General features: G+C 42.3%; 1 protein-coding gene across 4 annotated transcripts in view; it reads left to right on the forward strand.

The window, feature by feature from the left end:
- Window positions 1-15,205, forward strand: part of LOC122551019 (V-type proton ATPase 116 kDa subunit a2-like) — a 93,583-nt gene that overhangs the window by 70,366 nt on the left and 8,012 nt on the right. For 3 of the 4 annotated variants that reach the window (XR_006311990.1, XM_043692666.1, XM_043692664.1), the window contains exons 17-19: window positions 10,939-11,061; window positions 12,661-12,778; window positions 13,326-13,497. Coding sequence is in view for 3 of the 4 variants with exons in the window: in XM_043692666.1 (XP_043548601.1) it covers window positions 10,939-11,061; window positions 12,661-12,778; window positions 13,326-13,497 (413 nt within the window). In the remaining variant the exon portion in view is untranslated. The remainder of the gene's footprint in view (window positions 1-10,938; window positions 11,062-12,660; window positions 12,779-13,325; window positions 13,498-15,205) is intronic. The other variant, XM_043692665.1, reaches the window with a different exon arrangement.

Genomic DNA, 15,205 nt, shown 5'->3' on the forward strand with positions numbered 1-15,205 from the left:
TTATTTCCTAAGAGTAGGTCAAGTTTTGCACCTTCTCTAGTAGGTACATCCACATACTGAATCAGAAAATTGTCTTGTACACACTTAAGAAATTCCTCTCCATCTAAACCTTTAACACTATGGCAGTCCCAGTCGATGTTTGGAAAGTTAAAATCCCCATAACCACCATATTATTCTTACAGATACCGGAGATCTCCTTACAAGTTTGTTTCTCAATTTCCCTCTGACTATTGGGGGGGGGGGTCTATAATACAATCCCAATAAGGTGATCATCCCCTTCTTATTTCTCAGTTCCACCCAAATAACTTCCCTCGATGTATTTCCAGGAATATCCTCCCTTAGCACAGCTGTAATGCTATCCCTTATCAAAAATGCCAGTCCCCCTCCTCTTTTGCCTCCCTTTCTATCCTTCCTGTAGCATTTGTATCCTGGAACATTTAGCTGCCAGTCCTGCCCATCCCTGAGCTATATTTCTGTAATTGCTATGATATCCCAGTCCCCATGTTCCTAACCATGCCCTGAGTTCATTTGCCTTCCCTGTTTGGCCCCTTGCATTGAAATAAATGCAGTTTAAATTATTAGTCCTACCTTGTCCCTGACTGTTTGACTCACTTCTGTTCTCAGCTGTACCCGTCTCAGATCGATCTCTTTCTCCACCATCTCCCTGGGTCCCACCCCCCACACCTTACTAATTTAAATCCTCAAGCAGTTCTAGCAAATTTCCCAGCCAGTGTCTTAGTCCCCTTCCAATTTAGGTACAATCCGTCCTTCTTGTACAGGTCACTTCTACCCCAAAAGAGATTCCAATGATCCAAAAATGTGAATCAGTCTCCCATACACCAGCTCCTCAGCCATGCATTCATCTCCTCTATCTTCCGATTCCTGCCCTCACTAGCTCGTAGCACTGGGAGTAATCCAGATATTACTACCCTTGAGGACCTCCTTTTTAAATTTCTGCCTAACTCTCTGTAATCTCCCTTCAGAGTCTCAACCTTTTCCCTTCCAATGTCATTGGTTCCAATGTAGACAATGACCTCCTGCTGGCCCCTCTCCCCCGTGAGAACATTCTGCACCCTCTCTGAGACATCCTTGATCCTAGCACCAGGGAAACAACACACCATTCTGCTTTTTCTCTGCTGGCCACAGAAACGTCTGTTTGTACCTCGGACTAGAGAATCCCCTAACCCAATTGATCTCTTGGAAGCCGATGTACCCCTTGTTGCATTAGAGCCAGTCTCAATACCAGAAACTTGGCTGTTTGTGCTACATTCCCCTGAGAATCCATCAACCCCTACATTTTCCAAAATAGCATACCTGTTTGAAATGGGTATATCCACAAAAGACTCCTGTCCTAGGTGCCGACCTCTTTTACCCTTCCTGGAGTTAACCCAGCTATGTGACTGTATCTGAGACTTTCCCCCCTTTCTATAACTGCCATCCATCATACTGTTGCTGTTGCAAATTCTTCATCGCTTCTATTTGTCTCTCCAACCGATCTACTTGATCTGATAAGATTCGCATCCAACAGCATTTATGGCAGATATAATCCGCAGTAACCTTTAAACTCTCTTTAAACTCCCACATCTGACAAGAAGTACATATCACTGTAAAGGCCATTTTTCCTCCTTCACAATCGACAGACCCAGAAAATAACACCGTCTTTTTCCTCTACAAACACTGCCACAGGTTAAATTAATAGCTATGGTTTATATTTTAAGTTGAATCAAGAGACTTATCTCCAAAAACATATAATCAAGAAAGAATTCACTGTACCCATTACTGCAGCCTTTCTCTAGGACAGACTTAAAACAACAAATAAATTATCTGATTCTGTGCTGTGAACTTCGCCCAACAGTTCCTCCAAGATTAGTTGTGAATTTCAATTTGTTAATTTTCCCAGACGCACTCTGATGTCCAGCGATACACGAAATCAAACAGCAAAGGCAGTAACTGTGCAGGTTTTCTCTCTCTCTCTCTCTTTTTCCTCCTCCTCCCCCCCCCCCCCCGCACTGTCCTCACCATGTGCTTCCTTTGTCTGCTCTTCTCCCTTTTAAACTTCTGTTGTTTTGACTTTTTTTTCCAAAGTTCCAAAACAATCCAACAGCATATAAAACAGTAATTGCTGCTCCTGCAATTTGAGGAAATCACCTCCAACACCTAAAATACCTCAAAAAAAGGAGCAGCTCTTAACAGCCAGAAATTTTTCCTGTCCTCCATCTTGGTTTACCCAGAATCCCGTTTTTAGTCCCTGTGTGGGCTTTCAGATTAGCGGGATATGGATGTTAGAGCAGTTGCATGTTCCTCCTGCAGAATGTGGCAAGTGAAAGATACGATACATGTCTCTGCCGACCACTTCTGTGGGAAGTGCACTCAACCCCAGCTCCTTGAAAACAGAGTTAGGGAACTGGAGCTGGAGCCGGATGAACTTTGGATCGTCCGGGAGGCTGAGGGGGAAATTGAGAGGATGTACAAGGAGGTGGTCACTCCCCAGGCACAGGATAAGAACAGCTGGGTTACAGTCAGGGGAAGGAAAGGGAACCAACAGATAGGGCAATAATTGTGGCCGTTACCCTTAGCAATAAGTATACCGTTTTGGATACTGCTGGTGGGGACGGCCTACAGGGGAAAGCCATAGTTGTAAGATCTCTGGCACTGAGGCTCAGAAGGGAAGGGGGGAAAATAGAAAAGCGCGAGTGGTAGGGGACTTAATAGTTAGACGGATTGACAGGAGATTTTGTGGTCAGGATCGGGACTTCCGGAAGGTATGTTGCCTCCCTGGTGCCAGTGTCTGGGATGTCACCAATCGGGTTTACAGCATTCTGAAGGGAGAGGGTGATCAGCCAGAAATCGTGGTTCATATTGGCACCAATGGTATAGCCAGGGAAGGGATTGAGGATCTGAAAAGTGACTATAGAGAGCTAGGTTGAAAGCTGAAGAGCAGGACAAGTAGAGTAGTGATCTCTGGTTTGGTACTGGTGCCATGAGGGGTTGGTGACGATTCACCACAGCAGATTCACCGCCGATGATTAGCCACTGCCGTTTCTCCACTGGGGTTGTTTGACCTCTGGAGACTATTCACCACCGGAAATATATGTATGTACTGATTGTTTTCCCTCCCACCTCTTCTTTAATACTTCTCATTCCCCTTTATTCATACAACTACATACTACATATTGATTAAAAAAAGAGGTAAAATAAATATCATTTTGTTGGTATATATATAAAAGTGAGTTACAAACTTTAACCAGAAAAAGGAAATATATTTTTAAAATCTTTATAATGGCAGTAAAATCTCACATTAATATTAAACAATGAAATTTTAGTTCATTTGATAGTTATGCGTTAATCTTCTAAGATATTCCAAACAATCTCTTTCACCGTATTCAAGAACAATTTTTTGTTTTCTATCGTATGCGTCTCCTATCATTCCTTTTTTGTCAAATTATTTTCTTCATGCTGCTTGTCGGCGGTAAAGATGCTGGGACTGACTGAGGGACATCAGCTACACATTCGTTAGTAAGAACACAATAAGAATATTCACATCGCCAAAACTTATGTTGAGTCACTCTTGGACAGTTTATCAAAAACATATATAAAACCATCGTGATAAAACTTCTTATTTTCACATTTACTAATAACTTCTGTTTCCATTTTGAAGACTTGAGGGTAAATGGGGAAAAAAAAATACAAGCTTAAAAAAAACTCTCCTGTAACGAAAATAAGTTGTAACTGAAACAACACAAACACTACCTTAACCAGTATAACGACAACTTTATATTGTTTAGATATGCTTGTTCTCTAACATTTTAAACTTATTTGCGGTGGTGAATTGTCTTCAGTGGCCAATGGGCGATGGCTAAGCGTCCTCGGTGGTCAAAGGGCAGTGGCTAATTGTCGTCGGCGAATCTGCTGTGGCGAATGGTCCCATCCCGGCCATGAGATAGTGAGGTGAGGAACAGTCAGCAAATGCAGCTTGACATGTGGCTCCGAGGGAGGGCTTCAGATACCTAGATCATTGGGATGTCTTCTGGGGAAGGTGGGACCTGTATATGAAGGACTGGTTGCACCTGAACTTGGAGGGGCACAAATGTCCTGAGTGGGCGATTTGCTCGTGTGGTTTGTAGGGTTTAAACTAGTTTGACAAGAGGGTGGGAATCAGAGCTACATATCTGAGGGGGAGCAGTTGTAGATGGGGCAGTGACAGGATGTAGTGAATCTATCGGGAAGGTTTCTCACGTGATGAAACAAGGGGATCGGTTAAAGTGTCTGCTTTAATGCAAGGAGTGTCCGAAATAAGAATGATGAACGAAGAGCATGGATCAGTACTTGGGGCTGCGATGTTGTGGCCATAACGGAGGCATGGGTTTCACAGGGGCAGGAATGGTTGCTTAATGTTACAGGGTTTAGAACGTTTAAAAAGAACAGGGAGGGTGGAAAAAGAGGAGGGGTGTAGCATTGCTAATCAGAGAGTGCATCACAGCTACAGAAACGAAGGTTGTTGAGGAAGGTTTCTCTACTGAGTCAGTATGTGTGGAAGTTAGGAACAGCAAGGGAGCAGCCACCGCATTGGGGGTTTTCTACAGACCCCCTAATAGCAGTAGAGAGATTGAAGAACTCATAGGCAGGCAGATATTGGAAAAATGCAGATTAGCAGGGTGGTTGTTATGGGGGAATTCAACTTTCCCAATATCGACTGGAACCTCCTCAGTGCAGATGGTTTGGATGGAGCCGGTTTTGTCAGGTGTGTTGAGGAGGATTTACTTCCTCAGTATGCAGACAGACCGACGAGGGGAGAGGCCATTTTGGATTTGGTGCTCAGCAATGAGCCAGGACAGGTGTCAGATCTCGCGGTGGGAGAACACTTTGGTGACAGTGATCACAACTGCCTCACATTTATCATAGCCTTGGAGAGGGAAAGGAGCAGTTACCGAGAGAAGATATTTAATTGGGAAAAGGAAATTATGACGCTATCAGATAGGAGTTGGGAAGTACAGACTGGGAGCAATTGTTCCACAGAGTGCACAGCAGACATGTGAAAACTGTTTAAGGAGCAGTTGTTGCAAGTGATGCCTGAATTTGTTCCTCTGAGATAGGTAAGAAGGGTTAAGATTAAGGAACCTTGGATAATGAGAAGAGAGGAGCTTCTCGTCAAAAGAAAGAAGGCAGTTTACATAAGGTGGAGGAAGCAAGGATCTAGCATAGCTTTAGAGAATTGCAGGCTTGCTAGAAAGAAGCTCAGAAATGGACTGAAGAGAGCCAGGAGGGGGCACGAAAAAGGCTTGGTAGGAAGGATAAGGGGGAACCCAAAGGCATCTTACTCTAATGTGAGGAATAAGAGAATGATCAGGGAGAAGGTAGGCCTGATCAGGAACTTGTGCGTGGAGTCTGAGCAGATAGGGGAAGCTCTAAATGACTTTTTTGCTTTGGTTTTCACTAAGGAAAGGAACCTTGTTGTGAATGAGAACTTTGAGGAGCTGGGAAACAGGCTTGTACAGATCAAGATTGATGAAATTGATGTACTAGAAATTTTGGCAAACATTAAGATTGCTAAATTCCCAGGGCCAGACCAGATTTATCCTAGGTTTCTCTAGGAAGAGTGAAAGGAGGTTGCTAAACCACTGGCGAAGATCTTTGCTTCCTCACTGTCCATGGGAGTTGTACCGGAGGATTGGAATGAGGCGAATGTTGTTCCTCTTTTCAAGAAGGGTCATAGGGAAATCCCTGGCAATTACAGACCAGTCAGTCTTACGTCTGTGGTCAGCAAGATTTTGGAAAGAATTTGGAGGGATAGGATTTATGACTATTTGGAAAAGCATAGCGTGGTTAAAGGCAGTCAGCATGGTTCTGTGAAGAACAGGTCATGCCTCTCAAACCTTTATTGAGTTCTTTGAGGAGGTGACAAGGCAGGTCGACGAAGGTCGAGCAGTTGATGTGATGTATATGGACTTCAGCAAGGCATTTGATAAGGTTCCCCACGGCAGGCTTATTCATAAAGTCAGGAGGTATGGGATACAGGGAGATTTAGCTATCTGGATTCAGAATTGGTAGGCTGACAGAAGGCAGAGTGATTGTAGATGGAAAGCATTCTGCCTGGAGGTCAGTGCTAGTGGTGTCCCGCCAGGGCTCTGTTCTTGGGCCTCTGCTCTTCGTAGTTTTTATAAATGACTTGGATGAGGAGGTTGAGGGGTGGGTTAGTAACTTTGCCAATAACACAAAGGTTTAAGGTGTTGTCGATAGTATAGAGGGCTACTGCAGGCTGCAGCGTGACTTAGACAGGATGCAGAGCTCTAGCTCAGAGAAATGGCAGATGGAGTTCAACCTGGATAAATGGGAAGTGATGCATTTTGGAAGGTCTAACGCTAATGCTGAATATAGGATTAAAGACAGGATTCTTGACAGTGTGGAAGAACAGAGAGATCTTGGTGTTCAAGTACAGTGGAAACTCAATTATCGAATGAGATGGGTCGGCACTACTTCATTCAGATAATCGATTATTCGGAAAATCAATTTTAAATGCTTTTCCTCTGGGGCTTGGAGTTTTAAAGGCTGTCCTCTGTTTACGAGACTAGCAGTAGCACACGTTGCGCAACACCCCAACACTGCCCCCCCCCCTCGCCCGCCTGCACCCCAGTCCAACCCCGCACCCCTGAACCCGGTCCCTGCCCGTCTCCCCCCGGCCCTCTCCGGGGCAGCCGGACTGGACACCAACAAGAAGACTGCAGCTGCCTTTGTGGGGTAAGTCTCCAAATAGCGTGCGCGCGCACACAGCCACACACAACTTTTTACTGCAACTTTTTGACAGGTTCCACATTTGCCTTGCACAGGACAGTGTTGGAGAGATTATTCCTGAGAAGCGAGGAGGGGAGGGGTGGATGGTTCGGGTACACCCCTCCAGATCTCCAGAGAAAGTGTGGGGAGAGAGAGAGGGCGGGCAGTCAGTCATTTGGCGACGGTGCCTGCTTAATCTCTGGAAACAAAAGACGCGATCAGTGTTGGAAACAAGTCTTTGATGTAATGTTTCTATCGGGACTGCGAGATCTCGTTCGGATAATCTGAGTTTCGGATAATTGGTATTTGGATAATCGAGGTTTCCCGTACATGGATCCCTCAAAGTTGCCACTCAAGTGGATAGGGTTGTTAAGAAAGCAAATGGTGTTTTGGCTTTCATTAACAGGGGGATCAAGTTTAAGAGCAGCGAGGTTTTGCTACAGCTGTACAAGTCCCTGGTGAGACCCACACTTGGAATATTGTGTCCAGTTCTGGTCGCCCTGCTGTAGGAAAAATACAGACGCTTTATAGAGGTTGCAAAGAAGGTTTACCAGGATGCTGCCTGGATTGGAAGGCTTGCCTTATGAAGAGAGGTTGACTAAGCTCGAACTTTTCTCTCTATAGAGCAGGAGGAAGAGACGTGACCTGATCGAGGTATACAGGTAATGAAAGGCATGGATAGAGTCAATACCTAGGGACTTTTCCCCACGGCAGGATTGACTTGCATGAGGGGCCATAGTTTGAAGATATTAGGAGGAAGGTATAGAGGAGATGCCAGAGGTAGGTTCTTTATGCAGAGAGTTGTGAATGCATGGAATACGTTGGCAGCGGTGGTGGTGGAAGCAGAGTCATTAGGGACATTTAAGCGACTGCTGGATATGCACATGGATAGCAGTAAATTGAGGGGTGCATAGGTTGTTATTTTGTTTTACATTAGGATTAATCCTCGGCACAATATTGTGGGCCAAAGGGCCTGTTCTGTGCTGTTCTTTTCTATGATTTGTGTTGTAACATGACCTCCCAACTCCTATACTCAATGATCTGACTAACAACTGCAAGCATACCAAATGCCTCCTTCACTATTCTATCTACTTGTGATTCCACTTTCAAGGATCAATGAACCTGCACGCCAAGATCTCCTTTGTTCAGCAACACTCTCCAGGACCTTAATATTAAGTGTATAAGTCCTGCCTTGATTTGCCTTTCCAAAATGCAGCACCGCACATTTGTCTGAATTAATCTCCATCTTGTTTGTGTGTACATAATTATTATGTAGTTTATACTAATATAGTATCCACTATATATTATATAGATCTAAAATTTATTCTAAAATGGTGGACTGAGAGCAGCTCTTCCTGAGATTGCAAGCTTACTTCAAGATTTACTTCCAGATTTCTTACTTATTACATTTCAGTAGTATAAGATATTTATTTTCATTCATTTTTGGTTCTTTAAAATACATTCAGATAAGTACTTGAATAAGAAATGTTTAGAGGGATATGGGCCAAACCCAGGCAGGTGGGACTACTTTAGTTTAGGATTATGGTCGGCGTGGACTGGTTGGACTGAAGGGAATGTTTCCATCTGGTATGACTCTAGATTAAGTGAATAAATGTGCTTTGTATTAAAGTGCAGACGTTTTCTTGTAATTATTTTGATCAGATCTTAAAGAACCCTTTAGGTACTTTCAAACTAATAATGTTTTAATAGACCTACTTTTGATTCTCAGAACTTCTCATGTCTACAAGTCTATCTCACTCTGTCTGCCACTGAAATCCTTCTCCAATCTTTTATTAACTCACTGCACTCCTGGGTGGTTTCCCAAACTCCATTTTGCAAAAAGCATCTCTTCATCCAGAACTCTTTGTTGATCTCATTTAACTCCAGTAATCATCTTTATCTGGTGTTTAATTCTTTCTATGTTGTAATCTCTCCCTATCTAATTTTTACAGCTCTACAAGATCCCTCCTTTTTGCTGACTCTGCACTATCATTCTGCCCTCTGCTACCTATCCAACGTTTTGAACTCCCTCTTTGAACCTTCTTACCTTTTAGTCCCTCTCTTTTTGAAGTCCGCTGTCCATACAAGTTTTTGGTCCAATGTCCTATCACTTCCTTTGCCCAGAAGACTACTTTTCTTTGTTGCTTTTTGATGGTTTTCTCTGTTAATGGTGCTCACAAAAATGTAAGTCGTTAAATGTAAAATTGAGTATTGACACCCAAGTGAACAATAGATGAGATGTTTGGTCATTTTGATTCTCTAATTGAATTATAATTATAACTGTTTGGCCTATTGTATTGTAGTCTATGCTAGTTCTTTAATTGAAATAAGGAAACTTCCTTCATTACTTTTTTTTTCTGTTAAAGAGATCTGAATTTTAACCTTAAGGAGCATTTCTAAGTCAAAAGTAAGAATAATCATGCTGAAAAATATGCTTGTATGTGCCAAAATGCTAATTTCTAAGAGCAAGAGAAATACATTCATTTCTTTGAGGTCTGTTCCATTATGAAATTATGACTGAGCTCTCGCTGAACACCATTTGTGTACTTGCTCCGTATTCCTTTACATCCTATCTGACAAAAATCTTATATGGACCTCAATCTTTGAAAATATAAATTAACCTCCCATTTCCCCCCTTCAGGGAGAAGTACCAGGTTTCTAATGACATTTGTTTGAAAAGGATTTTCCTAATTTCCTTCCCAGCTCTGATTTGAAGATTATGACCAGTGTTCTGGGCTCCCCCGTCAGAGGAAATATTTCCTTTGTATTTGCCTCATTGCATCCTTTTGTCTAACACCTTTAATTCCCAATAGCATTCTTCTCATTAGGCTCAGCGCCCAACAATGCAATATTCCAGAGGATCTGAAAAAAGCTCAGTGCAGCAGAAGCATTGCTCCTCTCTCTATTGTCTCCCCAACCCCACCTTGTGATAAAGACAAACATTCCAGTAGCTTTCTGTTTACATTTTTTTACACATTTTCATTCAATTTTAGTGTTCTGCCCATGTGGACTCCCAGATAAATCTCTTTACTCTTCCAAAGTTATTGATCTCTCGCCATTAAGAAAATTCTCCACAGATCCAAATGGATGACCTCCTACTTCTATACATTGCAAAGTGACAGATAAATTAAATGAGTTTGCAATGTCCTCTTTCCATCCAAACAATTTACTACCTGCTAAGTTGCCATCAACTGCAACTTTCTCTTTCTTTATCCATTGTTAATAACTACGGTGAAAAGCTGAGCACAGATCCCTCAGAATCACACATGATAGTTCTGTCTACCAGAGGACATCTCAGTCTGTTACCTTCCAGGCCATGTCACAGGATCTAATGCCATTTGTATTTGTATTTACACAGTAACAGGAGAAGAACATTTATATGCAGGGTTGGCAGAAGACAATGGAAAACTTTAAATGGTTTGAAAGCTAAACTAATTTTCTGTTTTTTTCTCTAATTAATTAGGTATTATTTAAATATAGAAGGAGGCCATTTGGCCTGTTGTCTGTATTAGTTCATTCAATCGCACTGTCCCTTCTCTTTCTATATGGCCCTGCAAATTGTTTCTCTTCAAGAATGTATCAAATTCCCTTTTGAAAGTTCCTACTGAATCTGTTTCCACTGCACCTTCAGGAAGCATGTTCCTAGTCTCACCAGCTCACTGTATAAACATTGTTCCCAAATGTCATCTGTGGTTCTTCTGCCACTCGTCTTAAAGTTGTTTCTTCTGATTACTGACCTTTCTGCCATTGGAAGCACTTTAGAAATAGAAATCCATTCAGCCCATTGACCCTCTGAAGACCCAGACCCACACTCCTATCCTGTCCCTACAACCTTACATTTCTCATGGCTATTCCACCTAACTTGCACATCTTTGGACTGTCAGGAAAAATGCTGGGGTACCAGGAGGGAACTGGGGAGAATATCTGTGTGGAGTTTGCACCGTTGCTCAGGTGTGGAATTGAACCTAGGTTCTTGGTGCTGTGAGGCAGCAGTACTAATCACTGACCCACTGCTGCCCCTTCCCTCTCTCCTCCTCCTTTTGATTTTTCAAAATGGAATGCTTAATCCTAGCTTCTCCAGTCTTTCTGTGTTCACCCTGAAGTGTCTCATCTTTGATAGTAAATCTCCTCCTTACTCTCTCCAAGAACTTAACTTAGCTTTCTATTTAGAAGGGCTACACATTGGTCCGAAGAGGAAGTGAAGAGGAGATGTCACTGCTGAGAGCTCATGAAATGGAACAAGGAGAAATGGATTCAAATCACAGCAGTCAGACAAATGGAGCTGAACAGGAGGTAGGACAGCAATCTACTTTATGGTCATTTAAGTAGAAGTGAATTATCTTATTGAGGTAGCTGTATTTTAATTAATTTTGCTTCAGCGTCAGTCACTTTCAAACAACAGAAATGACTCATCAAACATGCTTGCTCATGGGTCAGAACAAAGTACTCTAATCGAGCATCAAATAGAAGCATGATGGTGCCTTTTGGATTATTAGCTGTAGTTTTAAGCACTTGTCCTTCAAAGAGACTATGTTGCTTTAATGATTCAATTATGTTTGGCAACAATATTGGCCAATGGTCTTATAATACAAGAATCATACAATTTTACAGCACAGAAGGAGGCCATTTGACCTCTTGTGTCAGAATTGGCTCCCAAAAGAGTTACGCCGCTTGTCCACTCTCTAGCCCTATTTCCATTGCCCTGTAAATTCTTCACTTTTTCAAATAGATATCCAGCTTTCTTTTAAAACATGGTGTGGAATCTGCTTCTACCAGTCTCCCAGTCAGCACATTCCAAATTCTAACAACTCTGAGTAAAGACTTTTTACCTCATTTCACTCCTAGCTCTCTTGCTGACAGTCTTGAAATTGTGACCATAGTTACTGACATACCAAGTAGTGGAAATATAATATCCTCTTTTATATGCTTGTGGTGTCAGAAGCTTGGGTCTGATTGCATTCCTCCAAGGTACCAGCACCCTCATCAGCTTCCAAGATGGAGTATTGGTTAGTGAGTGGGACTCCTACACTACCAGCCTGTTCTTTCTGGATTATCTGGTGATTGCCCTTCCCTGATTTCCTCTAGTCCCTTGAGCTGTGGTGTGACACCTTTCTAAACATACTATCCATGTATTCTCAGCCACACAGATATGCCACAGTGTCTCCAACCAATGCTCAAGCTCCGGGACCTCCAGCTCCAGTTCCAGCTCCTGCAGCTGGAAGCATTTCCTGCACATGTGGTCATCTGGGACACTGGCAGCATCCAGGACTCCCCCCATGTGACAAACTGCACATTCCACTTGGCTGGCCTCTCCTGACAGCTCTTAAACTTACAATTAACACCTTAAACTAGAATGATTAGACCTATTTTGTTGAACTTTGTCATCTGCCACTAAGGTTGTGAAAAATTTAACTCATTAGTAACTATGTTCCATTTAAATGATTGGCTAGATAGATGAGTTCGATGAACTCCTCTGTTTTTTAGTAAGATCAATTAGTTTACAGTTTAATTTTAGTTCAAAGTCAGTTAATTATAATAGTTTCACTTCAACAAGGCTAGATGGCTGGTTTGCGATGCAGAGTGCACCAGTGAGGTTACCTTAAAGGACTTTCCTTCTCAATCTCTCACCTTACCTGAAGTGGTGATCCTCGGTTAAACCTTCCTCTATTGCAAGAGCAGCCCTATGATTGTTGGGGACTATTGACAACTGTACATTATGAGGAGTACACTGAAAATAATTTATCACTTCCTTCAAGTGACTAGATCCAGGCTCCTCACTCCTCTCATTAACTTGTCTTGCATTGAAATCTTTGCATCAGAGACAGAGACATAGTGTATTCTTTGAAAATATTAATTAGTAGTGGAAATGATCCTTTGTTCTTTTTCTCCTAGTTCAATTTTGGTGACATTTTCATGCACCAAGCTATTCACACCATTGAATATTGCCTGGGGTGTGTATCTAACACTGCTTCATACCTGAGACTCTGGGCCCTCAGCCTGGCTCATGCTCGTAAGTAGATGTATTTACTTATTAGTAATACCATGACTTTTAAATCCTATGGGTGACACGGTGGCACAGTGGCTAGCACTGCTGCCTCACAGCGCCAGAGACCAGGTTCACTTCCCGCCTCAGGCGACTCTGTGTGAAGTTTGCACGTTCTCCCCGTGACTGTGTGGGTTTCCTCCGGGTGCTCCGGTTTCCTCCCACAATCCAATAATGTGCAGGTTAGGTGTATTGGCCACGCTAAATTGCCCGTAGTGTTAGGTGAAGGGGTAAATGTAGGGGAATGAGTCTGGGTGGGTTGCGCTTCGACGGGTTGGTGTGGACTTGTTGGGCCGAAGGGCCTGTTTCAACACTAAAAAGTAATCTATGGATTTCATCGGTATTATGCCTAACAAATTTATACACAAAAAGCAAAATTATTCTGGTGAAGTGTCATGCTTGGTTATAACCAAATTTAATGATGATTATGTCTCGAACTTGATAATGTTTATGTGGACAGAAGGTTAATGATTACCCACAGTTTAATTTGTATTGTTACATTTTCTATTAACAGAACTTTCGGAGGTCCTGTGGGGGATGGTGCTGCACGTGGGTCTTCATATGGATAGTGATTATGGTTCACTATTATTGTTCCCCGCCTTTGCCTTCTTTGCAGTTCTAACTGTAGCCATTTTACTGGTCATGGAGGGACTTTCAGCATTCCTACATGCACTCCGACTGCATTGGTAAATTTGTGTTATTTTAATTTTTCTTGACAGAATTTTAAACTTAGATGATTTTAGTAGTGCAAATATGTTGAAAATTATTACACAGAAAACTTTGAGTAACAAACTTAGCGATAGCAAAAGTTGGAGCTCTGAGGATAATGTCCGATGTAGAGTTGTGATTTTTTAAAATGAAGAGTTGTCATCATGAACAAATATTTAGATAGCTATCTTTAAAATAAAGGTATCATTGTGATCAAAAATCTGGAAGTAAAGTTTGAAGAATCTCCATTCTTAGAATACCTGTTTCATTTTTCACTGTCTCCACAATTCTTCAATATTGTACCAACTTTCATTTCTCACTTCTGGGTTATATGGTCCCTTTCATTTCTCCTATTCCTTTTCACATAAAAGGAACTGTAATGTTACTCTTTGTCCCACACACTAACATCCAGGCCAAACATTGTTTCATGGACTCTTGCCATTTGTCACAAACCCTTTGCCCCATTTCATTTATTACATCCTTGTCCCACAGTTCATTTAAAAAAAAGCCAAAGCCCAATCCCACTTGCCCCTCCTAATTACTTCCCTCCCATTTATCGTGCTGTCCTGTTCTCCAGTTTTAACGCACTCTTTTGCTCTTTCATTCTCCCACTTTCTCCCACTTTGACAGTCAGGTCTATGCTTAATTCTCTGATTCTGGCTATTGCTGGTAAGCCTGGAATTCAATTTCGTATTTAACTGCTCAGGCATGTCACAGGATAGCAGTAATTACCCTTGTTCTTATGGGACTGAAGTCTCAACCTCACTTCTGTCCTTTAATACACTGCACTGTATTCTGTGCAAATCTGGTCTCCTTGCCAAAGAAAGAACATATTTGCCAGGAAGGAAGGTTTATCAGACTAATTCCTGAGTTAGTGCGGATGGCCAGTGAGGAAATATTGCGGAGATTGGGCCTGTATATTTTCAACAGTATAGAAGAATAAGAAGCAATTTAATTGAACATTCCAAAATTATTGGGGTAAAATGCATAAAGAATGCTTCTCAGGCTAGTAAGGAGGCCTAGAACCAAGGACCCAATCTTCGAATAAAGGGCAGATCATGTAGGAGTGAGATGAGTCACAGACTCATACAATACAAAAGAGGTCCCTCAGCCCCATTGACTCTGCACTGATGAAAAGTATATACATCTACACTAAACCCACTTTCCAGCACTTGGCCCATAACCATAAAGGTTTCCCATCCTCCTGCCTATGCATTCCAGATTCTCACCATTCTCTGGATACAAAGAACAAAGAAAATTTACAGCCCAGGAACAGGCCCTACAGCCCTCCACGCCTGTGCCGATCCAAATCCACTGTCTAAAACTATCGCCCAGTTCCTAATGATCTGTATCCCTCTGCTCCCCACCTACTCATGCATCTGTCCAGATGCACCTTAAATGAATCTACTGTGCTTGCCTCTACTACCGCTGCTGGTGATATGTTTCAGGCGCCTACCACCCTCTGTGTGAAGTACTTTCCACGTATATCCCCCTTAAACTTTTCACCTCTCACCTTGAACGCATGACCTCTCATGATTGAAGCTTATCTGTATCCACCCTGTCTATACCCTTCATGATTTTGTAGATCTCAATCAGGTCCCCCTCAATCTCCTGTTTTGTAATGAAAACAATCCTAACCTACTCAACCCCTCTTCATAGCTAGCACATTCCATATCAGGCAACATC

Source organism: Chiloscyllium plagiosum, chromosome 6, assembly GCF_004010195.1.
Source record: "Chiloscyllium plagiosum isolate BGI_BamShark_2017 chromosome 6, ASM401019v2, whole genome shotgun sequence".
Classification (NCBI taxonomy): domain Eukaryota; kingdom Metazoa; phylum Chordata; class Chondrichthyes; order Orectolobiformes; family Hemiscylliidae; genus Chiloscyllium; species Chiloscyllium plagiosum.